This window comes from Protopterus annectens, chromosome 2.part0 (assembly GCF_019279795.1).
Source record: "Protopterus annectens isolate FY-2018-M chromosome 2.part0, PAN1.0, whole genome shotgun sequence".
Classification (NCBI taxonomy): domain Eukaryota; kingdom Metazoa; phylum Chordata; order Ceratodontiformes; family Protopteridae; genus Protopterus; species Protopterus annectens.
In genome coordinates, this window is record NC_056728.1 from 127,144,655 (window position 1) to 127,169,906 (window position 25,252).

General features: G+C 38.1%; 1 protein-coding gene across 3 annotated transcripts in view; it reads left to right on the forward strand.

The window, feature by feature from the left end:
* Positions 1–25,252, forward strand: part of ANKRD44 (ankyrin repeat domain 44) — a 1,254,083-nt gene that overhangs the window by 782,429 nt on the left and 446,402 nt on the right. For all 3 annotated transcript variants that reach the window (XM_044060611.1, XM_044060613.1, XM_044060612.1), the window contains exon 11: positions 19,418–19,500. In XM_044060611.1, coding sequence (XP_043916546.1) covers positions 19,418–19,500 — 83 coding nt within the window. The remainder of the gene's footprint in view (positions 1–19,417; positions 19,501–25,252) is intronic.

The following is a 25,252-nucleotide window of genomic DNA, read 5'->3' on the forward strand; positions in this document are numbered from 1 at the left end:
GAAGTTTCAGTACTTCGAAACCCAGTTGTGCGAGACCACTTGTTTGAAGTACTGAAACTTCGAAAACAGAGTACAGAGATCACAATACAGCGCAGAATGGGAATATTCCCTTTTCCTCCCTGTAGTGCAGTCTCAGAGTTGGTATATTTAAGTACATGGTGGGTGCAGGGGGGCTTTTTTTTTAGTCATCTGATCCGGCTAATGGAATTCAGCGGAAGTGCACTTTCATTGAAATGCACTTTCGCTGAAGTGGGCATCTACTTTTCTTTTTCAAAGTAGTGAAATTTCGATGATGAAAAGTAGATCAATGGTAGCTAGTAAGCTATAGCACACTCCTAAAACTCCACAGAAGTATTATTTGTAAATGCTAACAAGGACATTTTCAAGATTATTGAAGAGTTTTCTAGAGAAATAAAATGCTAAGAAGATCTTTAGAAAAGTATGATGGTTTGGTGCGCAGTTTTAAGACGCTCATATTAGAATACCGAGGTGCTTCATATTGTAATATAAAGCATAAATTAAAAAACATAATCTCAGAAAGTTGTGAGCCCAAAACATCATCTAAAGAAACACTGCAGATATGTAAAATGTTTGCAGGGGTGTTCTGCACCCACTAATGTAGATGATGTGTCTCTCTACCCTTGATCTCTAAATAGACTGCTGTTGAGTTATAGAAATGTGAAAGAGTGAAAGTTATTCAAATTCAAACAATAGTCCTGTTGTTGCTTTACTCCAGATAGTCCAGCTTGGGGACTCCATTCAAATCACTGAATGATTACTTGACAAACCATGCAATGTAGTGTCCACAATACAACTGTTTGCTTAAGGACACGTGAAACTTTGTTATGCCCTGCCATGTCAATGCTCAAAGTGTAGTGTTGTCATTATGAAGACAGTATTACTGCTAGTTCACTTGCAGCATCTGTCAGCAGATGACCCCAGCAAAGACCAGTTATTGGTTGAAGTGTTGAGTTATTTGTGTTTTAAAGTTTAGAATAACTTCCTCTAATATGAGGGCAGAAGTGAGTGAGGTACTAAGACTTACACTGTTGAGTAAGTGTTGTTGTTTCATTGGAGTATGAGTAGTGCTGCTTTACTCTCCTCTGTGACATGTAATTTCTTTTTTTGTATATAATTTTCCTTTTCATTTTTTCCTTGTACATAAGTAATATACTTTTATGGCTTTCTGACAATTACATAATATACAGGTACAGATTGTGGAGACTGAGCACATGTTTAATGTACTCCATTATGTCACATCCTGTTATTTTGTGGTATTCTATTTGTTTTGAATCCCTTACCTCCCATTGCTAACATCTGCCCTTATTCCCCATTAGCCCACTCTTTCCCCATGGCTCCCTGTGAAGTCCTGAATATCCCTTTTGTCAGGTGGGCCCTCCCTTTTCAGGAAGAGAGAGCAGTGCAGAACATTCTTTAATAATCTTCCTACCACAATTTCCTAAGTGTGAGAGTAGGGTGGTGGGAATCATATATGTAGATGGGGGTGGAAGGGATTTTTAGGTGTGCAAGAGAAGAGAATCCTTAATTGGATAGAGCATTATCAGTGTCACAAGCATCACCATCAGTAACTCTAGTTGTCTTAGGCCTCCTGCCATTGATTTCATGTGGCATTTTATCTTTGCAGCCAAGTAGATTCATGCTTTTGCCTCTATCGGACTGTCCTCCAGCTGTGGGCAGAACACCATCCCCTCCCTTTGGATAGGCAGGTTGATATAAGCCTTTCAGTCTACCTCTCCTACCCTGGCTTCTCCATGTCTGAGCCGCTGATTGAATTCTGGTCATCTGGGACACAGTTGGGTCTCCATCCTTCTCTGCCACAGAGCTGGGTTTAGATGATTCATTATGTTTTCAGAGACAATTGTTTGGAGTTACAGGCTCACATTTTTACTGATCTTTCTTTCTTTCCATACTGATAACCTTTAAGTATTGTTTTTCTTTAAGAGATATCCTGGAAATGAATAATACAGGGATTCGTGTACATCTTCCACTCTGCTTATCAGATGATAAATCCAAATTGCTCATTTCTTTGAATTTCTCTTTCTTCCTTCTTAGCCTCATCACTATTTCACTCATTACTGTAATATTGTTTAAAAGTTTCTGTAAGCCCTGTAATTTTTCCATTTGTATTACTGATTATGTATCAGAAGTATAACAGCAGTTGTACAGTATAACAGCACTTGTGCAGTAACAGCTCATTGCTATTCAGAAATGAGCACATTGATTGGACAGCCCCAGTTAGCGTGCCCATTTTAAATTGAGCGTATAGCGTTAGAAAAAATTCCAGCAGTTGAAGTACCATTGAGCTGCCAGACATTTCTATTGCCATATGCTTAAGGACAGAGGAAAATACAAGAAAAATCTGGTACATTTTGAAAAAGTAAAGAAACAAGCATACCTGACTTTCCTTGAATTTCTGCACTGTCCCTCCTAAAATCTTAGACTCTCATACCTCTCAACTATCCAGATTTTTGCCTCATAGTGTTTGTATGTTCCTCATAAAAACTCTATTTTTCTGGCAGGCCACTGGGGATTGAAGTCATTAAATCATGACAGACATTTCAGGTTTGGGCTTCACATCCCTCTGAAAATGCATACTAACACAAAGCTACTTGTTCCAGTAACTTTCTGAGCTTATAAGAGCAATATTTAAAATCTGTCCACATTTTTTTAACCTTTGTCCCTCCATTATGCTGGACTTTGTCCAGATTTCTTGCATTAACAGCATGTATGGCCAAAAACAGAAAAAAAAATAGCAACAGAGATTCTCATGTCTCTTCTACCCCTGCAGTGCAATGATATACTGTGCAGGTGTGGGAAATAAAGTCCCATATGCATGCGCAGTGCATCAGCAAACAAGTGAGAATGCAGAGGAACACTACAGCACCCATGTACGTAACATTATTTAAGAAAGGTAAGCAATTTTTTAATTAAATAATGTCATTGTATAATAGCAGTAATGCACTCCTATTTGTGGGTATATCAGAATTTACCCGCTGTTGGCTTTTTGTAATCACTCAAGCTTCATCCTCATGATCAAACCATGCCAACCATGAGTAAATCCCATGCACAGTTGTTGGTTATTGCTTAAATATGTCTGGCTTGTCTGTTCATTTTTCTGCTATTATAAATAATATAAAACTGAGATTTCTGAATAGAACTGTGTTTATTTTTTGATGCCTGCAGTAATGCTAATGAAATATATGTAGATGATTTAGTTTTCTTCCAGTTATTCTTATTTATTTTTTTTTTGTTTTATTTTTGCTTCCAGACAAGACACTGCTTGATAGTTACACTGCCGTTATCATAATAGCCCATTCTTTCAAGGGTGTTCAAGCTGGTCATTCACTGACCAGGCAAGAGTCCTACAAGCCTGTTCATTTATGACCAACAGTTATGATCAATCTTCCATTCCCCAATGAGAGTTGGATGGAAGGGACCATACCAGCTTGCTGGCCTACTCACTGACTCTGTCTGTGGGAGCACCACCATCCCTTAAGCAGGTCCTCCTAGTTCTGCAGTCCCTGTCTCATGAGGGAAACTGTGCTGTCTTATACATGAATAATCCTTGGCAACTTAGATCAAAATGTACTATTGACAGCACAGGCTTGGAGGACTCAAACTCTGCTAGGTGAACACCTAGTGCTCCTGCTAGGTGTCACCCATTTGGCAAGCCAGAGCTACCAACCTGCCCCTAGGATGGATGGACGCTTACTTCGGTTCCTGAACCACAAATTTGTTTGAGGTCACTTGCACAATGGTTAGGGTTTTGTCCCTCTACAATGCATAACTCCTTGTCAGGTATTTTGATAGCTGTTTTAAATAGGGTCAGAATGTCGGGCGTTTTACATTTCAGGAATTTCTGCCAAGTATTCAGGACCTTGATATTCATCATCCAGCTTGTTTATCAGTAAGAGGACCACATGTGATGTGTGATAAGTGTAACATAAGCTTGATGATATCTTTCAGTTGTTCATCTGGTTGCCGAGGAAAAAGGATTGTGTGTATGTGGAAATGCCATCACCCAGACTAGAAATAATGCCAAACGTCTGGTCACTCTCTGACTGATAACTCGGGAGGTCTTCCAAGTGTAGGAAATGATGGTAGATGCAAGAGAAGTTTAAGAAGCTGCCTTGACATCACAGCAGAAAGCAGATGTCACTGACCTATAGCAATAAGGGAGAAAATGTGCGATCTTTGCAGGATTGTGTGTGATATAAGTAATCATTTTTGCAGACTAGACAGCCAGAGACTCTGGCGTAGAAAGATAGCAGCAGCATCTTTGATGGGGTTGTGGAAGCTGTGGCAAGCATTGAGGAAGGTTGCATGCTCAAGTCAACTACTCTAAGTATCATAAGTGCAGCTTAATGGGAAAAAAGTACTGAGAAACTGTAGCTGGAGAGAAGTGGTAGGTTAATACAATTCCTGAAAAAGAAACCATAGCAATATAGGCCTGTTTGTTGTTTTCACCTTCCACCAGTTATTTGTGGATTTGAGGCTACATTGTCCTACATTGTATGGTATTGTTTATGCTGTAGTGTTGTCTTGTAAGAAATTTAGAAATATGCTAACAAAAACTTGCCAGCAGTCACAAACGTGTCTTCCTGATTTGTCAGCCATTATACATGTTTTAAAGCTAGAGTACTGTTATAGATAAGGAGCCATTAATTTATGATAAACAGAGTGGGTAGAAAGAAGATAGAAGAATGGTGGTGAGTAATCAGGATCCATATTGGATGCTGATGCTTCTCACTGCTGATTAAAATACATAGTCAAAGTTAACTGTTATGTTATGTTTATGCTTTAAATGTAATGTAAGTAATTAAAAAGGAATTTTATTACTTAATACATTTATAAACTGTGTGTTTCCTTTTCCTGGATACATGTTGATCATTCAAAAGCACTATTATCAAGTGTTGAACAATTGAAAAGTAAGCTAAACTTACTTAATCCCCCCCCCAAAAAAAATAAATAAATAAATAAAAAAATATATATGTACATATATATATATATATATATATATCTATATATATATATATATATATATATGTATATATATATATATATATATATATGTATATATATATATATATATATATATATATATATATATATATATATATATATATATATATATATATATATATATATATATATATATATATATATATATATATATATATATATATATATATATATATATATATATATATACACATATATATATATATATATATATATATATATATATAATATATATATATATATATATATATATGTATATATATATATATATATATATATATATATATATATATATATATATATATATATATATATATATATATACATATACATACTTACTCCAAGGTTGCAGAACATTGGAGGGGAAAAAACAGTGTTGGGGAAAGTTATTTCACTGACTTAGCTTTGATCTTTCAGCACTCAATAGTAGTGCTTTTGACTGAATGACAGGCACCCCCTTTTGCTTTGTAATTTGCCCTTGGCATGATGATTATTCACTTAAAAAAGTGGAAGGCCATGTTCCTATGTGTCTTTTTAAACAATTATGGCTTTAGACTTAAAGGTGAATGATGCTGGTCCACACACTTAAAGGATTTTGATGTATTTTGAGAAATCTGACTTTTGAATTAAGTAGTGCCACGCCAGTAGTAGGAACTGCTGTGAGATTTACAGAGGAAGGGGTGAAATCCTGTATCAGGCAAGGAAGGGCTGTGACAGGAGCTATCAGCCAGCCTGCCTAAAGAGGAGGGTAAGCACCAGTGAAGAAGTGAAAGGCACATAACAGAATCAGAAGGTGGGAAAGGATGAGAAAAACATCCAAGGAGGTGGTAGGAAAAAAGGCATCTAGGATTATTCTTAAAACCAGGGTAGTGCAAGAGAAAGAGCTGGGATGATGAAAACTGTGTAGATGAAATTCTTCATATGCTTTGCAAATGTAGGAGAAAATCTCCCATCCTTACTAACTTTCAAACATCGCACAATTAAAATTTGAACAATGCTATAACAAATGTAATAAATTTGCAGCAAATGTCCCTTTCAGAATCCGCTACTGTATAGCACAAAAAAGCCTACATTGATTAGAACTACCCCATCAACTAGCATATACTAAGCTTCTTACCACCTATAAAATTGCCCTGACTCTGTCTGCTTTATCAGCACTAAATAACATGCTACACACTTATGTTCCCAGTTGATCTTTACAATTCAATAAACAAGAACTCCTGTCTGTCCGTAAACCTGTCAAGTCTCCTAAGCATTGTCTGTATTTGTACCATGTTGCTAAGGTCTGGAAATCCTTATCTGTATCCATCAGATTAATAGCCTTCCTCCCATCCTTCAAAACCATTCCAGAAGTCTTCCTAGCAAAAAGTTGGCTCTGTTCTTGCTCAAAACAATTGTCAGCACAATAAGCATACTCTCTTTATTTTGAATATGATCCTACAAAGCTTAGTCAATAAAATCCCAGAATTTCATACAACTCTCGCTCAATACTCTCTAGACATAGTCATAATAACAGAATCCTGGCTAAAACCACAAATAGAAAACAGCAAAATACTATCCCCTGGGTACAGTATTATAAGACTAGGTAGGCTTCACAAACTGGGAGAAGGGATTGCCATATTATACAAATCTCACCTTCACCTAGAACAACTAAACACAGTTTACCCAGGTCAAAACAACTTGGAAATCCTCTCCACTCACCTTAGGATCAACGCCAATAAAATGTCATTTTCATAGCTACCTGCATACCACCTGGCAACAACCCAGCCACAATTGAAGGCTTCCTCTTTTGGGTAAGTTCCACATTTAGCCAAAAAAACATAATCATGGGTGTCTTTAACCTAGATTGGTCTTCTTTTACTTCCAATAATCCAAGCAATTTAATTAACCTGCACAGCTTTCACCAAATTATTAACTCCCCTACTAGAACTGATAAGCACAGTTGTAAACAATCAATACTTGACTGGACGTTAACAAATAAACCCTCTCAAAACTGTCAGACTGGCTGTCTATCAGCTTATCTAAGTGATCACAATCCCATCTACCTTATTAGACAATGCACATGTCCCAGTAAAGACATAGTTTATAGGCTCATACCTAACAAAAAAACTTCTCACCTGGAATCTTTAACACTGTTCTACAAAAAAGTGACTGGACCCCCCTCTGACATATCTGCAGCTCGATCAGGCTGTAGAGTACTTCAACAGCATCTTCCTCAATATCCTGGATAACCTTGCCCCACTAAGAAAGTGCTGTACCAAAGTCAAAACACAACCATGGCTCACAAAAGAAATCAAAAACCTTCTTAAACTAAGAGATAAAACCTGGTACCAGTATCTTAAAACTAAAGATGAAGCAACATTACATAGCTTTCATCATCTAAGAAACCAATCCAAAAAACGGATCAAACAAGGCAAAAAGCTTACTACACAGCCTCTGAAAGTAAGTATCAGCATATCCCCCAAAAGTTCTGGCAATTATCAATAATCTCCTAAAACCAGGACATATTACAACTCCAACCACCCAAAATACCTCAGAGAGCATTGCCTCTCAGTTCATCTCTTATTTCATTAATTCCATCTTATCCCTGGTCCATTCCAAAGTATCACCGCTCTATCCCTTCCAACACAAACCTCAAATGATCTCAACTCCTTCTCTTTCAAAACTATCCAAACTAGCACCATTAAGAAGTTACTATCAGAACTGAAACCCTCTGCCCATGCTACAGATCAACTTCCCAATGAGTTTCTCAAAACAGCAGCAGGCACCATCTCTCTCCTATTCTCAGTTTTCATCAACTGGTCCATATCTGAACAATATATACTTAAATTGTGGAAAACATCAGTCATTATCCATCTCCATAAAGGTGGTTCATCTACCAAACTTAACAACTATAGACCCATAGCCATTCTCCCTCCCGATGCAAAAGTTCTAGAAAAATGCATTCATGCTCAATTATTCAGTTATCTACTAACCAACAACTTACTGTCCTCATCCCCAACACGGTTTTCACACAAAGCCCAGTACCACCACTGCAGTGCTCAGTTTTAATAATGCTATTAACCAACTCAGAAATACAGGACTCCAAATATCTACTATATTCCTTGACATGTCAAAAGCATTTGATACTGTCTCACATGAAACACTCCTAGCCAAACTTGCAAACTTAAACCTATCCACATCTGCTGTATATTGCTTTCAAAGCTGTTTAATAGTCCATCAGTAGTCTGTAAAATTGCAAAATCAAATCTCTTCCCTCCTCCCTGTCACCATAGGTGTACCACAGGGATCAATACTAGGCCCACTACTTTTCTCTGTCTTCACAAATAAGCTATTATCAGCCACAAATAACACTACCATAATTCAATACGCAGATGGTTCCACCCTTATTTGCTCAGCCCCATCCAAACCTTCACTCTTTCATAAAACCCATACTGCCCTTAGTGACTTAGAAAAATATCACTCTGACCACCAATTTATTCTCAATCCTAATAAAATTAAGCTAAAGCTATCTGACCCCCCACTGCAGTTCACTATCACTTTCTCCAATAACACTACAATAGAGCCAGTAGAACAAATCAAGCTCCTGGGGTGACCATAGATCATAACCTTAGATTTGACAAACACCTCACAACAACTATCAAGAAAGCACACACCAAGCTAGGTTCTCTCTACCATATCAAGCCTTACCTCACTGACTCCACTAGACAGGCCATTTCTAGGACTCACCTTCTTTCCTCTCTACTATATGCATACCCAATTTTCACAAATCTCAGTAAATGCAACCTAATCAGACTTGAATCATGCTACAATAAGATAGCAGGATTCGCCCCAAACCTACCATAAAGAACACATCACTGTATAGCACTCCCAACACCTAAAATGGCTTGAACTTCCCAACTTACTTACCTTTAATCAATTAAACTTCACACACAACATCTTCACACCCTAGCAACTTCCCTGCTCTCCAAGACCTTGTTCAGCCCTACTCTTGCTCTCGCTCATTAAGATCCTCCAACAAACATCTACTAAAAATAACCAAATCTATTAATAGCTATGGTGATGCCCTTTTTATCAAACAGAATATCTACACTATGCAACTCATTACCTCCTGCAATACTTACCACTACCTCTGCTCCTACTTTAATACGACATCTAAAACAGCACCTTACCAACCACTGGCTATGTTCCTGTACCAAACCTGGCTGATTATATGTCTGTGTTGTAGTGTACTAAACCCCTTTTCATTCCTAACACACTGTTACTTACACTTGAGAAAACCTGTCTAATCTCAGTATGCCCAAGTTTTATTGTGACTGTTGTGACACATACCTGCCACATGATTCAGTGATATCATTATAACTGTGCTCTTCCCTCACTCTAGTGGATACAAAGATCTCTCTCAAAAAGTCTGGTCCCTGAGAACCCCTAGTCATTTGGTGGAAGACTGGACACTTAGGTCTGCTGCTTGACCTACAATAGTGAATGTATGTGTACTATTATTAGCCTAGGTTAATAATTGTTTCTGTAACTCGGTCTCTTTCTGTTTCCCCTTCGTACATGACCCCTCCTGTCCCCCTAGTACCCTCTACTGTTTACTGTTCTTCTTTCCCTGGTCCTCTTCCCAACACCTCCCATTCGCCCTAACTGTTTCACTTTGCACAAAGTTGTTGTACCATCCCCGACTATACTTTTTCTACACTTCTTTCTGCTCTAGCCCTGCTTAATACTGCATTCCCCCATTTAGGCCGTCTTAGTTATTAAACAATGTTTCTTTCCGCTTCAATACCTATTCTGTCTAGCCCCTCTGTTCCCTACCTGCCAACACTTCCAACAAATCAAATCTACCACTAAAAGCTAAAACAATCACTAACTACTCCACATACCTCTCTTTTCTATCACTTAGGGTTCTACTCTCTGCACTACTCACCTTACTTATTGTTTTTCTTTCTTTCATCTTTTAAGTGCTGTACAAGTAAATTGGGCCATTCCACTCTGTTCCCCCTCACTTCGCTCTAGCTCATTCCCCTACCCTACCCCTACCCCCATTCCCACCCCCATATCTATTAAATTTATACTTAGCCAAACCACACTCACAATCCAACTACCCAGTTAACACACACTCCACTCATTAACCCTACCCCACCCATTCAATATATCCAAATTAACTACTCTACTAACCACTTCCCTTCCATTCTCATTTACCAACTATCCAACCATCTACATTAAAAAATTTTCCCCCTCGTACAACTTACTTCAGTATTTCTCAGTTCATCCAGTATCCACAATGACGCCAGTAACTATGGCCACACTACTACTACTGTCTCTGTCTCTCTCAATCCTTCTTCACCTCACTACACTTCATCCTACTCGCACACAGTTCAAACCTACCTCTATCACTTTAGCCCAACCCTCCAATCACAAATCTTGCTCCACCATATCTTCCAGTCTTTACTGGAATAATACAGTGCTATTCCTCAAACCCAAAATCCTTTCACACACACATTACACCCCACTTACAACACCCCTCACAACACATTGCAACTTCAAAGGCAAACTACTATCAGTATTACATCTAGATACTACCACTACCCTATCCCAGTGTGGGGACATACACTCCATCCCCTGAAGTACTCCATCTAACCCCCCAATCTCAAACATCCCTAAAACTAGCAACCATTAACATGCAAAGTATTAAAAACAAAATCACAGAATTCCATGCCTGAATGTCCCATTTTAAACCTGACATACTTGCTGTTACTGAGACATGGCTAAAGCCATATATAAAAGACACTGAATTTCTCTCACCAGGTCTCTGTTGTCTAAGATCAGACAGACTTCACAAGAGAGGTGGTGGAGTGGCACTTCTCTACCCTAACTCAGTTACCATCACCCCCTACTCTAACCCCATTCGTCAATTCTCTACAGCCGAACTCATTATAGCACATCTAAAAATTAACCATTTCAAAATTTAGTCTGGTAGTCTTGTATATCCCATGAGGCAATAATATCCCTATATTAGAAGAAATCTTAGCCTGGACATCCAATAATATCCACGATGAAACAATAATTTTAGATGATGTTAACATAAACTGGCTAGACCACACAACTACCTCTCCCAATGTATCCATCAGTCTGTATAACATAATTCAGCTCATTACTAGCATAACCCGACCTAGAAATAACAACAATAGTAGTTCCATTCTAGACTGGATTTTAGTCTCTGATCCTAGTAAAATTTCTTCAGCAGGAACTCTTCCCTGTAGTATTAGTTACCATCAGCCTGCCTACATAATACGCTACACCTCCTCAACCCTAAACCATCACAATGCAAACCCACTAGAAAGTTAGCTAACTTTGACCAAACACACTTCAGTGAAACACTGAGTAAAATTAACTGGAGTACACTAAAATCTCTACCCCTGGACGAAGCTGTTGAATTATTCAATTCAGCATTCCTAAACATCCTCAGTAGAATGCCACCCCCCCCCCCTTCAAAACAGGAAAATAAAAACAAATCAAGCAATATGGCTTTCTAGAGAAACCAAACTACGTATGACTACAAGAGACAGAACATGGAAAAAATGGCAGAAAAGTAAAAACGCCATCAAACTCCCAATTAGTCAAACAGCTCCGCAACCAAGTTAAACATCTTGTCATTAATTATAAAAAAACAATACTGTCTCCATCTCCAAAATTACTCTAACCATAACCCTAAAAGATTTTGGAACTCATTCTCTACTCTACTCTACTAAACCCAGGTACCAAAAGCTACCCTTACCCAAATTCTAACAAAATATCTGCCGAAATTGCTTCACTTTTCAATTCCTACTTTATAGAGACTATATCCAAACTAGCTACCACCATTCCACAAACTAGTCACAACAACAACCCTACAACTTATTTCTCAGCTTCAAATTCCGCTCTCCAGCCTTTTACTTTCTCCCAGGTTCCTACTTCCACCATAACTAAGCTTTTGCTAAAACTCACCCCAGACAACCTACCCCCTGAATATTTGCAAATGTCACCCAAATCTGTCAGATACCCCATCAGTATTCCCATAAACAGGTCTATCCAAGAATCGTACATACCCTCCATCTGGAAAAAGCTATATCATTCCCCCTACATAAAGGCGGCAACAACACAGAAATCTCTAATTTCCGCCCTGTTGCCATACTATTTCCCATTTCTAAAATGGAAAAATGCATTCAAATTCAACTTATGAATTATCTACTCCAAAACCTACTCCTTTCCATTACTCAGCATGACTTTTGACTTGGACACAGTACTATAACTGCCCTCTTCTTTTCTGAACACTGTCAACCACCATTACAATGATGGCCAACTTGTCTTTGCACTCTTCATTGATCTTTCTAAGGCCTTTAACACCATCTTCCATTCTCTCCTCCTTTCTAAGGTCTCACACCTAGGCATGTCCACATCTGGTCTTGACTGGTTTTCCAACTGTCTTACAAACAACAATGTACCAAGTGGCTATACTCCCTTAAACCTTTTCTCACTGCTGCTGCTGGAGTTCCCCAAGGATCAGTTTGGGACCCCTTCTTTTCACCATCTTCATTAATAACTTTCACTGTGCTATTACGCATGGATCCATAGTACAATACACAGACAATTCTACTATTATCTGCTATGGCACCTCAGAAACAAAACGTCTGACCTTGACCCAAAACGCTTTCTCCACCACCGAATCTTGGATGACCAATAACCACCTCGCCCTGAACCCCAACAAAACCAAACTCCAGATCTTTATACCCCCCAAAAAAACACCACCCTTAATAAATCCAACTTTATCATCTGCTCATCTAACAAAACTGCCATAGAGGTAGTCCCTCATACCAAATTACTCAGCGTTATTGTAGACAGTAATTTAACATTCGACCAACGCATCTAGAACAATATTAAAAAAACACACCAAAAACTTGGAACCCTTTATAGACATAAACACTTCTTAAACTTTTCTACTAGAAAAACACTTGCCCAAACTTTTCTCCTGCCCTCTCTTCACTACGGTGCCCCCATTCTTACAAGCATTCAGTCTTGCTTAAAAACTAAGATGGACTCCTGCTACAACAAAATTGCTAAGTTTGTGACAAATACAAAATATTCCTTCCATCACTGCCAGTCTTTACAATTCCTGAACTGGCTTGAACTACCACAAACAACATCTTACGCACATACAACTATCTACAGCGCACGTAATTATGTACGAACCTCTTGAATGCCCAGCCCTCACCTCCCTTCTAACACTCTATCAACCAAATAGGGTATCTTAGATCTGAAAACCAATCTGTTATCCAAGTAAACAGACCAAAACTCCATGCAGGTTGGTATCTCTACTCTTTCACTGTTGCCAAACTCTGGAATGCTTTTCCACCTTCTCTCAGGACCATTAATAGTGCCCTGATATTCAGAAAGACCTTACATCAATATCACTCTTCTCAGTGGCTCTGCCCATGTACCATCTCCAATTCCTCAATAACCTGATTCTCCTATTTCACCCCCTCTAGAACTGTACTCCTCACTTTCACTTTTCTTAGTGTCACCCTTGAAAATCATCTTTTACCCTACTTTCCCCACAAGAAGTGTACTATAATTGTATATGTGTATTGCTTATATGTCCTCTCTGTTAAATTCTTAACACATTAGATACATTTGAATAGAACCAAAGTTAATTTCATAACTTGTAACCATATAATTGTACAATGTCCCAATTGATTGTTGTGATTAATGCTCTTTTTTTGTAATTCAGCTACAATTTGTAACTCTTGTTTAACAAATTTATTTCTTCTTGTATAATGTTATGGAGCTTTTCTCCCCAGGCCTCCACTGAAAATGGGCTCATTTAGGCCCAGTGGACTTTCCCTGCTGGAGTTCCCCAAGGATCAGTTTGGGACCCCTTCTTTTCACCATCTTCATTAATGACTTTTACTGTGTTATTACGCATGGATCCATAGTACAGTACACAGACGATTCTACTATTATCTGCTACGGCACCTCAGAAACAAAACGTCTGACCTTGACCCAAAACGCTTTCTCCACCACCGAATCTTGGATGACCACTAACCACCTTGCCCTGAACCCTAACAAAACCAAATTCCAGATCTTCATACCCCCCCAAAAAAACACCACCCTTAATAAATCAAACTTTATCATCTGCTCATCTAACAAAAGTGCCATAGAGGTAGTCCCCCATACCAAACAAATGCAAATAAATAAAGATTACTACTGTCAAAGTATACATTAGTAGCCTCTCTCATACTAACTTCCTATTACTCCACCTCTCATTTTCCTAACCCCCACCTCCAACCCTTTTTTCCCCTCAAACCTTTACTATACCATCAAGGCTGCTAACAGTGTACGATTCCAGTATAAACTATTTAGTACTCAGTAAGCACACTAAGAATAATTATTTTATACAATGTTCGACTTTAACTTTTGTTAACCTTGTATAACTTTTTCATTTTGATAACATTACCTACTTTGCCAATTTTTTTGTTTGACTTTGTTATTATTATCATCTCCTTGTTAATTATATGTAAGTTTTCTAGGTGGTGCTTTTCTCCCCGGGACTCAGCTGAAAATGGGCCACTTGGTCCAGTTGGACTCACCCGATAGTCACATGTAAAGTAAAAAAAAAAATAATAAAAATAAGTAAATAAAACCAGGGCAAACTATATCACTAAATGTGAATAAATACCAAATTAATACTGTATATTTCCTTACTCCTTTATTCGCTTACTTCCTTACTTCTGTTTCTCTTCCCTGGGCTTATTTCAAAATATACCATAAGGCTGCTTTTCTCTCACTTTATTGCAATTCCTATTGTATTATACTAACTTAACCTTTCATTTCTTTTTAAACTGATTAAAATTTCTCTGTTAAACCATTGTCCTTTAAATTGTAACTATTCTTAACCAATGTTTTTATATTATGTTTAATTTGGTATAATTATTTAAACTGTAGTTGTTTTTTGTATTATTATTCGTAATACTTAGGAGCTTTTCTCCGCAGGCCGCTGCTGAAAATGGGCTGTTATCCAGTCTGACTTTCCCGATAATCAAATGTCAGTAGTAAGTAAAGAATTAACAAAACAGTGGGTTGCAGGAAGGAGGAGTATCAGAACGATTAGACATTATGGAAAAATGCTGAATGAGTTATTTACTTCTGTATTTACAATGGACAGACAAGGTTAGATGCCACTGTGGCAGGTACACATGTGAACAGATGGGCTGATAGGAAAGTTCCTGAAGGGGAATTTAAGAAACTTGACAGAATTCAAGAATTTAAAGTGCTGTGGCTGGATGAGATACCTCACACTTTAAGAATTGGTTGGAGCATTCTCTGAGCCAGTAACACTGTACTTTAAACTGGAGTGGTTCTTCATGGCTGGAGAAAGACAGCTCTCTCTCTCTAGTGCACCAAGTTGGATCTAGAACACACACAAAGAATTACAGATGTGATCATTTCTCTTCAGTCTCAGGAAAGGTTGTGGAAAAGGTTTTGTGGGAAGGAGTTCATGGAAGGAAATTATTTTTACAGATAGATCAGATCTGGGCTTCACTTAGGAGGAAGAGGTTTTACAGGTCTAACTTTATCCATTTTGTTTGTGGGGATCACAGCAGAGATGGCATGGAGAGCCACACATTTCTCATATTTCTTATCTAAAGTAAGACTTCTAACATCTTTCTCTACAGGATGCTGGCTAGGAAATTAAAGGTTATGATATAGACTTGCAACTAGAATTGGAAGGTGACTATGAATCTAGCTTACTAAGTAAGAAGCAGAGGGTGGCATGTAGGCAGTTACTTTCTGGAGAGAGTCCAATAACTTGTAGATTATTGCAGTATTCCATGCAGAGATGTTCTCACCAGTAACTTGCAGATTACTGCAGTATTCCATGTAGAGATGTTCCTTTCTAACATTGTTAAATTCATTATTATACTTCTGAGATCAGCCAGTTCAGTGACAAAACCAGCACTGGGGAAATGATTATGAACTGAAGGACTAGTCTTCAAGATGCAGTGTAGTTTTCAAAGTGGGTAGGTAGCAACTGAGCTTTTATCATGAGTACAAGGTTATACTTTTTGTGTGCATATAAATATGTGTGGAAACCATGCTTGCTTGCTGGGTGACCTTAGGGAATAGTAGTGCTGAGAAGGAAAGGGATTGTGATGTTACACTCACAACTATGATGAATCATGTGGCGCCATGTGAAAGGAGAGTGGCAAAAATCAGCAAGGTAATGGGATGCCTAAATAAGAGTGGATTCAGCAGGTGTTTCAGTTATCCTCCCATTTCATATGACATTAGTAAGGCTATGTTGAGTGCTTTGCTCATGACCGGTAGCCATACAGACGGGGACATCAAGTTGGAAAAATGTTGACCACATATATTGAAAGATGCTGCTTAAATCCTTGGTGCTTTAGGCTTGCAGCAATATATTTCAAGAAGGAAGAAATGGGTTATAATATTTGAATTACTGAATTGTCAAGAAATTCATTGATAACGTGGACTTTATGAAGAATAAGAGGGGTGAAATGGAGACATGAGTACTAGCTGAAAGGGAATTATTTAGTCCTTAAAGAAAAAAAATGTTCCATAAAGTTTGTAGTGGGTTCCTAATACCAGCAGCAGTAGGGTGCATGACATTGAAGGACTTCAGAGAGACGTATGATAGATGTCAGGAGATGTGTGGTAGGATTAAGGCGGGGTAGAATCAGCTGTATGCCATTTAAATGGAGTATTGGGTGGGGCTTATTGGACTGCATTTCTTCTGTCATTATCTTTGTCAGTATTATATGTAAATATGTCATTATCTTTGTCAGTATTATATGTAAATGTGTAAATCCCAGTAAGGTCTGTGGGGTTGCGGTATTCTAGTATTTATACGTAAGATTTTATATGTGGGTATGTGTAGAGAGAGACATTTGCGTGTGTGCGTGTGTGTGTGCACACGCGCAGTCATGCACTCATAATATGCATATCTTTTTAACTGAAGTATGTGCATGCTGTACTCCCTACCCACCCTGGATCAGTCATAAATAGATAAAACCATGACTATTACCCAGACCGCCATAGTTTAAATAGCAACTCTTTTTCACTGTAAGAGCTGAGTTGGGAGGGGTGAGCAGTTGGTGCATGTTCACCCATCCTGCAGAGGGAATGGTTGGGGGCCTAGACAACATTATGGTGATCCGAAGCTGGTGGTGGTGACCCCCTTAAGGATGTAGTGGAAGCATGTATACACACACAGGAAGGGTTTAGGGTGCTCAAGGATGACACCTATGTTGACATCAGCCAGCGTTGGGGTGTTTAGGGCTTTTTTAGAAATGCCAACATTGCTTACTTGCTGATGAGGGCAGTAACCATCTTCACAGCTCTCTGGATGATGGTCAGTCTATTTATGTCTCACCTCTGTGCTGGTAGTACCCAGTATGAGGGAGTGTATGGGCCCGACCTTCTCGGGAGGCTCAATGATCACTAGGCACAGTAGTAAACAGCATACAGAAAACAATATACCTCATAGCTGTCCAGTGGCACAGTAGTTGGCATTGCTGCCCTCCCAAAACTTGGTTTTACAGTTCTGATCTTGGCTTGGTGCCTGCTGTGTGCAGAGTCTCTATATGGGTTTTCATGTGCGTCTCCACTGTCCTCCTGCATCCTATAGGCATACTGTTACATTGGCGAGCCTCCATATCTGCCGTGTGTGCTTGTATTTGTGTGTGCCCATCTTGCAAAGGATTGGCATCATCATCATCAGGATTAGTTTCACTGCTCTGCAACCACAGAGTGTCAGGATAGGCTGTGGTAACCCTCAACTGAGTTAAGCAGGTAATCAAAAACTGAAAAAAAAATGGATGAATGAATGCATACCTGTACTTGACAGCATGTCTTCATGACTTAGTACATTACTGAGTTAATTTGCTGTCCTGTAATTCATCCAGGAAATGGTTGTGAATAGATGAGATTTAGATCTGGCTTTTTTTAACCTCAGTAGCAGCATATAGGGATAAAGCCCTGCCTGTGTTCCAGGTGACCTGAGTTTGATTAGCTGTTTGGGCACTTGATGGCGGAGGTAGGGTAGGGTAGACATGTTTATGCTAGAGGGCCACACTAGATGGATCTCACAAGAGTTCTGTTGGAGGGAAGAGTTTGAGAGATAACTGAGCTTGACATGCGGGAAGAGTGGGAGGGTGTGGGACTACCTTTCTTTCACCTCCACTAACTACCTTGATGATAGCAAGCTCAGATGGTCATAAGCCTAGTACTTATTATACAGCAGGAACTTCTCATTGTTACATTTGTTAATGCCTGTTATGTACTTCACAGATAAAGATTATAGTTGTCTACTGATGTACTATGTTCTTCATCTGTAAATATGTTGTAAGTAATTTCTGTGTTAAATTGTTAATCACTATGTAATCCAATGTAACTACTGTCTGTTTATTTTACTGTGGAGCTTTTCTCCCCGGGCCTCTGCTGAAAATGGACCCACGTCCAGTGGGACACTCCCGGTCAACAAATTTAAATAAATAAAATAAAAATAAATAATAAATAATGTGTAACCAATCAGGACTAAGGTAAGTTACATTCCAGAGCCCCTTGTCAAAGCCCAGCCAATGTTGAGTGCAACACCAGCATTTTGGTGGAGGGAATAGGGGCTATGTAAAACTCCATCTTTTATAGCATTATAATAGCAATTGAGTATTCTTTCTGTCTTTTCCATGAATTGTTTTGCACCCTCATTCCACAGCAGTGGCATGCTGAAGAACATCTAGTCTGTGTAAGTTGGATTAGACAGAGAGAATGAACATCTGAAAGGGGGAACCAGTCAGGCCAGATGATGGAGTAGCTTTCAGGACAAAGAGATGTCGGTAAAAAGTTCTGGCTTTTTCATTGATATTTAGGTAACTGTTTGGGAACTAACTGCAACTTTTATGCAGGGTTTTCAGTGATGCTGGAAGGCTGACATCCCTTAACATTGTGATTCATGGGGATTTTACGGCTGTAAAATAAGCTGATAACCTGTACTGCTGTTACCATAAACTGGATAAACATTTCTCTTGTAGCTTGTTGACAATACTAAAGTCTTCCTCCAGAGCTTATATAATTATGTTTAGTACACAAAGAAAATGTTGACTGCTCTCCAAGACTGAAATGATTGCAAAGTTTCATGTTACTGTGGCCTTTCTAATCTAGAAGGCTTTCTGCAAGTCTAGTAACATACTTTGAAAATACTAAGTTCTTGCTTTGTACATGTAGGACCATATACTTGCAGTGGTTATAATTTATTTTATTGCAAATTTTTGTCACAAAATAAACTGAGAAACTTTATTGCTGTTTAATTTCCTAGGCGTGGTATCCATGGCATGTTCCCTTTGCACTTAGCAGCGTTAAATGCCCATTCTGATTGCTGCAGGAAGCTTCTGTCATCAGGTAAGACAACTAGAGACAAGCTTTTGTGAAGATGGTGATTATCATAAAGCAGTGGATCTCCCATGCCCTACTCATAGTTGTCCAGCCGAGCAGTGTCTTAATTGAAAGTTTTCCCATGAGTCTTGTGAAAGTGTATTTTAACATGTTACCTGATGCAAATAGAATGCATGAGCAGTTCATGACAGCATGCCCGTTATTACATGATATAAAAAATTGCCAGATTTGAGAAATCCTTTGAAACTGGGTAAAGGCACTTTTGCTTCCCTGCATTTCCTAAGAGAATTGATGCATAGTGCATGGCACATTTCACATATGCAGGTAATAGTGTTTTAACTTCTATTTCATCAGTGTACCCAATCCTCCTTTAACTTGTAAGAAGACTGGAAGGTTTTCTATAGAGCCACAAACTGTTCTTTGAAAATTAGCATCATTTGGCAGTTAGTCTTTTGTGTAGTAAGCCTAAGCCTATCACGTCTTCAGAGTTTAGTTTGGAGAAATAGATCAATTGATGGTTATGTGTTCATCTTGCATTGTACTGGAAAGGATTATGTTTGAACGGCTGTTTCTAGGAAAGCTATTTTGTAATGTTTCCCCTATATTTGGTTATACTAAATCCATTAAAGCTTTAATCAAATTAAACAATGCAGTTGAAGCTTTCCAGTTGATTAAATAAATTAAAAAAAAGTTTTTAAAGGGAGGGTAAGAATCCTGGCACTCTTAGGGCATCACCTCACATATACCCCATTATAAATGTACAGAGATGTATGTTTCTAACTGCACAGCCACACAACCAAGAGAAAAAAGAAAAGCATAAACACAATCATTGCTGGCATGCAAATAGACGCCTCACTGGCAGTGATTTCTTGTGTAAAATGCGATTGGGGGTTGCAAATTGAGGAGGTCAAGTTTAAACTTGGCTACTTTGTACTTGACCAAGTATAGGAAAACCTTTAGCAACAGAACACACCTGTTAGCCCCTTTGCTGGTAAAGTGCTAAATATTTCAAAGAAGCATTGAGATAATTGCATAGGGAGTTATTTAGAAAAGTATTGTGTACAATTCTGACTTGTAGTAGTACAGGTGATTCACCACGCAAGCCTTGCATAGACAACAAGGATTTATTTTATTTTGGTTTTTCATCTTTTGTTGACTAAGTACCTCAGTAAATTAGTGCCTTGTTGCAGGTATGAACTGACTTTTGTGAAGCTTTTACATAGGAGAGGACAGTCAGCTGTGACCATAATAATTTAATAAATATTTTTTTTAACTAGAAAAAGCACAGTAGGTCAGGATCTAGTTCTGGTTGCTTCCCTGGAGCACAGAGGCATGAAATCATGTAATGATTTTCCCAGGATCACACAGTTGTCAGCAGATTGTGACAGGACATTAACCTGATTCAGTAGATTTTTATGTTGAATTTGTGTATAATCAATTCCTGATACTGTCCTCAACAGTCAGCAAGTAAGCACCAAGTGTAAAGCCATTCCCTATTGGGATTTATTGCTCCTAATACTACCTGAAATGTTGGTTGCGGGATCTTGGTGTGGAGATGCCCTGTGAAGGACCAGCAGAGAACTGCCATTCATCCCTCTTGAGAGGAACAGTGTGTGGTCCCAGCTTGACTGCAAACTATCAGGGTCTGGGTGGTATTTTTTTTTGGGGTGCAGGGAGGATTTTGATACTGTTACATTTATATTCTGCCACATAATGCTGACATCATTGCTTTTCCTGATTTACTTCTATTGTATTCAGTATAAAGATTTGTTAAGATTTTCCTAATTAAATCAATGTTTTTTCAGGATGTATTACTGCAACAGTAAATTATGTAATTTGGATAATCCCTACTTTATTTGTTTCATGTTTGTCCTAAAGTTATAAAAATAATGGCTTCTTTCCTTCCCTGTGTGAACTAAGTGCAGTGTCGCACTGAAGTAAGTTTATGTGGCAGCATGCCTGGCTTCCTTTTATAATCAACATTTGTGCGCATTTTTTTCATTTTTCCTCATTCTTTAAGTGTTATGCGTCTTCAGTTCACCTAAAGTAAAATGTTGCATACAGCAAGTTATTTTTATATTTTATTTTTTTGCTATTTTGTTTCATTTAGAATATTGTTCTGTTTTCTGAGGATTTGTGATATCATTGTCCATTAACAGTTGTGATTGCAGCACACAGATTGCCTCAAAATACTTATTTTCGAGGGTCTGATCACAGTTTAAGGGATTGTGGTCATTTAAAAAAAAAAAGGCAGGCCACTAAATCCCTAAAGCATAAGGCGCCAACAACTTTTCTCCCTGCAAAGATTTAAGCATCTGGAGAAATCTTTGGAAAAAAAAAATGAAATTCAGCTTAAGTGTGACAAACTTGTGAAGTTTCAGAAAATTGGGCAGCTGTGAAGAGGGAAAATCTGCTGTCATTGTGAAGAAATTTTAGTAATGTACTTGTCACTCTATGAAGAAGCAGCTCAGAGGCTTTACAAGAGCAGCGGCAGACCTTCAGCATAATTCTGGCAGTTAAGTCCTGTTTGAGAGGAACCCTTCTATGGAGAAGTTTTGGTCTTTGTGTGTGTGTAAACACAAAATCCAGGAACCTCCAACAAAAAACAGAAACGCAAGTAATATCCGAACCACTAAACAAGATCAGGAGACGGGGAGCCAACAAACAATTTAATATTAAGGTTGATCACTTTCGTCTGACAATACAACAGACTTCTTCAGAATAAAAAAAACACACACAAAAGGATTTTTAAATATCCCTTTTTCCTAATCCCGTGATCCCACATACCAAGTTAACCATTAGATATTCATTAGAGGCATGTAAAAAAAAGTATATAAAAAATAAAGTGTGTTCATAAAAATATAGAGAACGATAACTTGCAAAAATGAATACATTGCTACAAATGTAAATACAAACACATTTAAACTTTAAAAGGTCTTAACTTCGACACACTTCCAATGGAGATGTGCTCATTGAGCCTTGGGGGAACATAAGCATTTAGTCTTAGTTGCCATAGCGACTCACTAAGCTCTAACAAGTCCTCCCAATGCCCACCTCTTGACTCTGTAAAACAAAATCCTGTACATTTCTGAATTAGGGCAAGATAAATAACCCCTGTGAATTAGTTGCAAAAAAAATTGTAGCTTAGTGTGATTCCCATTAACCATAACAGAATCCCCTACAAGCATTAACTTACATTGGGAGCAGAAACCTAATTTGGCAGTTAATGTTTTATTTTTTTTTTTTTTTTTTTTGTGTGTGTGCTTGTAAGGTCAGGCATTTGAGTTACCATGCTCCAAAAAGTTTTTTTTTTATATAGTTTAGCCCTTCCAGTACACTACAAGGGGGCCTATCACCAATTTAATCAATGATACCATTAAAACAGTTTAATATTAACCAGTTCCTGTTTAAAAATGTCCCTAATACTTTGGTCCTTCAAGTAGTGTTCCATAACAAAAGCTGTGGAATATTATATTTTTAAAACATGAACCCCACCAAAAATATCATCTACTGACTTGTACTCTGTTTTTATCAAGGGTACAATAACCCCTCCCTTCCTTTTCTGTACTATATCAGACCTTGAAGTTAGTAAGTTGAGGAGGATACCTGCAGGCAAGAAACGTATCAGCCAAACTGTTACTTTCCACATCAAACAGATCGTCCTCTGAAATCATTCTTGCCAACCATATATACTGCCATTTTACAATCCCATGTTTTTGAAAATAGGGTGATTGCTCTTCTAGTGTAAAAAACTGTTACAATAGGTAGGTTTCCTATAAATGGTACTCCCTAAGCTAGGACTGTCATAATCTTTAAGAATTCTAACATCCAAATAAATGGATGAAAGGTCAAAAGAGTAGGTAAACTTGAGGAAGGGGGAAGTAGATTTCAAGTAGTCAATAAAGGGGTTGATATCCACAATGCCACTATCCCAAGCAGTAAAAATATCATCCAAATGCCTAATGTATAATTTCCAGGGGCCGAGGAAAATGATTGAATAAAAATTGTTTCTCCCACTTGATAAGGATGACATTAGCAAAAATTGGTGCACACGCGGCCCCCACAGCTACTCCCTTAACCTGCTGAAAATATTGACCTTCCAAAAAAATTGTTTTTAAATTAGTTCCATGAGTATATTTAAAATACCAGTCTCATTTGGATCAAACTCAGTAGATTCATTCAAAAAGTCATTGAACCAAGCCAAACTAACGTTGTGTTGAATAACATTAAAAAGTTCCACCACGTCAATATTTAAAAATACCAAATTTTCTGAATACACCAGGTTTTCAATTTTTATTAAAAAAAATCCCAGGAGTAACCCTGCACAAGTGGGTAAAGTTTTCCCATACAGGTTTTAACCTTAATATCAATATACTTTGCTAGGGGGTGGGTTTTGTAGCTACTGGCATTCGCAGTAGATCTCCTAGGGGATTCTGGGGTAGTCCTGTGTATCTTTGGTATTCCGAAGATGGATAGTACCACAGGAAATTTCACATACAGAAAATCATACAACACAGAGTTAATTTGTCCTTGATGAAAAATATCTTTCAGAAGATGATCAGTTTTTATAAGCTAAATGAATAAAATTGACTGACACTTCCTCATAAAAGTCCCATTAAGAGCATGCACATTCATCCTGTTGACATAGTCTTCCCCACTCATAACAAGCACCCATTGGGTTTCACGACATTTTTGTTACCAACAAGTTTCAAAAGCAATGCATGTCCCATACATACTAAATTCCATTTATTAATAATGCTTTTGTCATCAGTACACAAAACCCTAAATTCAAAGACCACTAACTTTTCGAACAAAAGCAAGGGTAATACCAGGGCTGGGTTGTAAGTACTAGTCCAGCGTACAATATTTAACCCATTATGCATCATCAAAATCCGTAATAATTTTTAGATTTAATTTTCTAAGATAAACTTTAAAATCCAACAACAGCTTCCCAATGTTGATGTTACGCGTAGGTACAAAAGAGTAACCTTTACTAAGGAGATTAGCATAATCAGAATCATAATTGTTCATAGTAAAGTTGTATAAAACAAAATCACCTGTGCAGTTAGAAACTGTTCATGGACATTGTAAGAGCATTTTCATATTAAACAGGCTCTTGACTGGAAAGGACTAGGTCTGTCTGCACTTGGAAAAAGCCTTCCTCTGTCTACCGTTGTGTCCCCTGTTCCACTGACGCTGGCTGCATACATTGGGCAGATCCTGCTGTTGATTGGCTCTGTTCCTCAATCTTTCTGACCTTTGTATGGGTTCATTGTCTAAAGGGCCATTGTCATCCATGTCCAGTTCTACCTCCTCATTTCCTCCACATTCTTCATTGGTTACTAAATTTTCAGAGGAACGAATGTTGAGACCTGGAGGTCTAGAGTTAACACACCCCTCTAAATATTCTGACTTGTCCCTGCTCATTTTTTTTTCTCCTTCCTCTTTTTGATTTCAGCAATGTTCTGATCAATTTTACTGAAAATATTTTTACAGTGTTCAACGTTTTGTTCAAACAAAAGGTCCTTAGTGATAAGTAGATCTAAGTTGTTGGCTTCTACCAAAAAGGTCTTCTGTAGGCTTCTCATTGTGTTTAATCAACGCCTCCAAGAGCTCGCAGCCGTGTTTGTCAAATAGATTAATGAGCTATTGTGTAAAGGAGAATGGGGTACAAGCCCATAGGGAAATTTCCAGCACCTTAGTCCCTTGGGAATCCTCTTGATTTTTGAGGCATTGTCATAAGTACATGTTTTCAAAT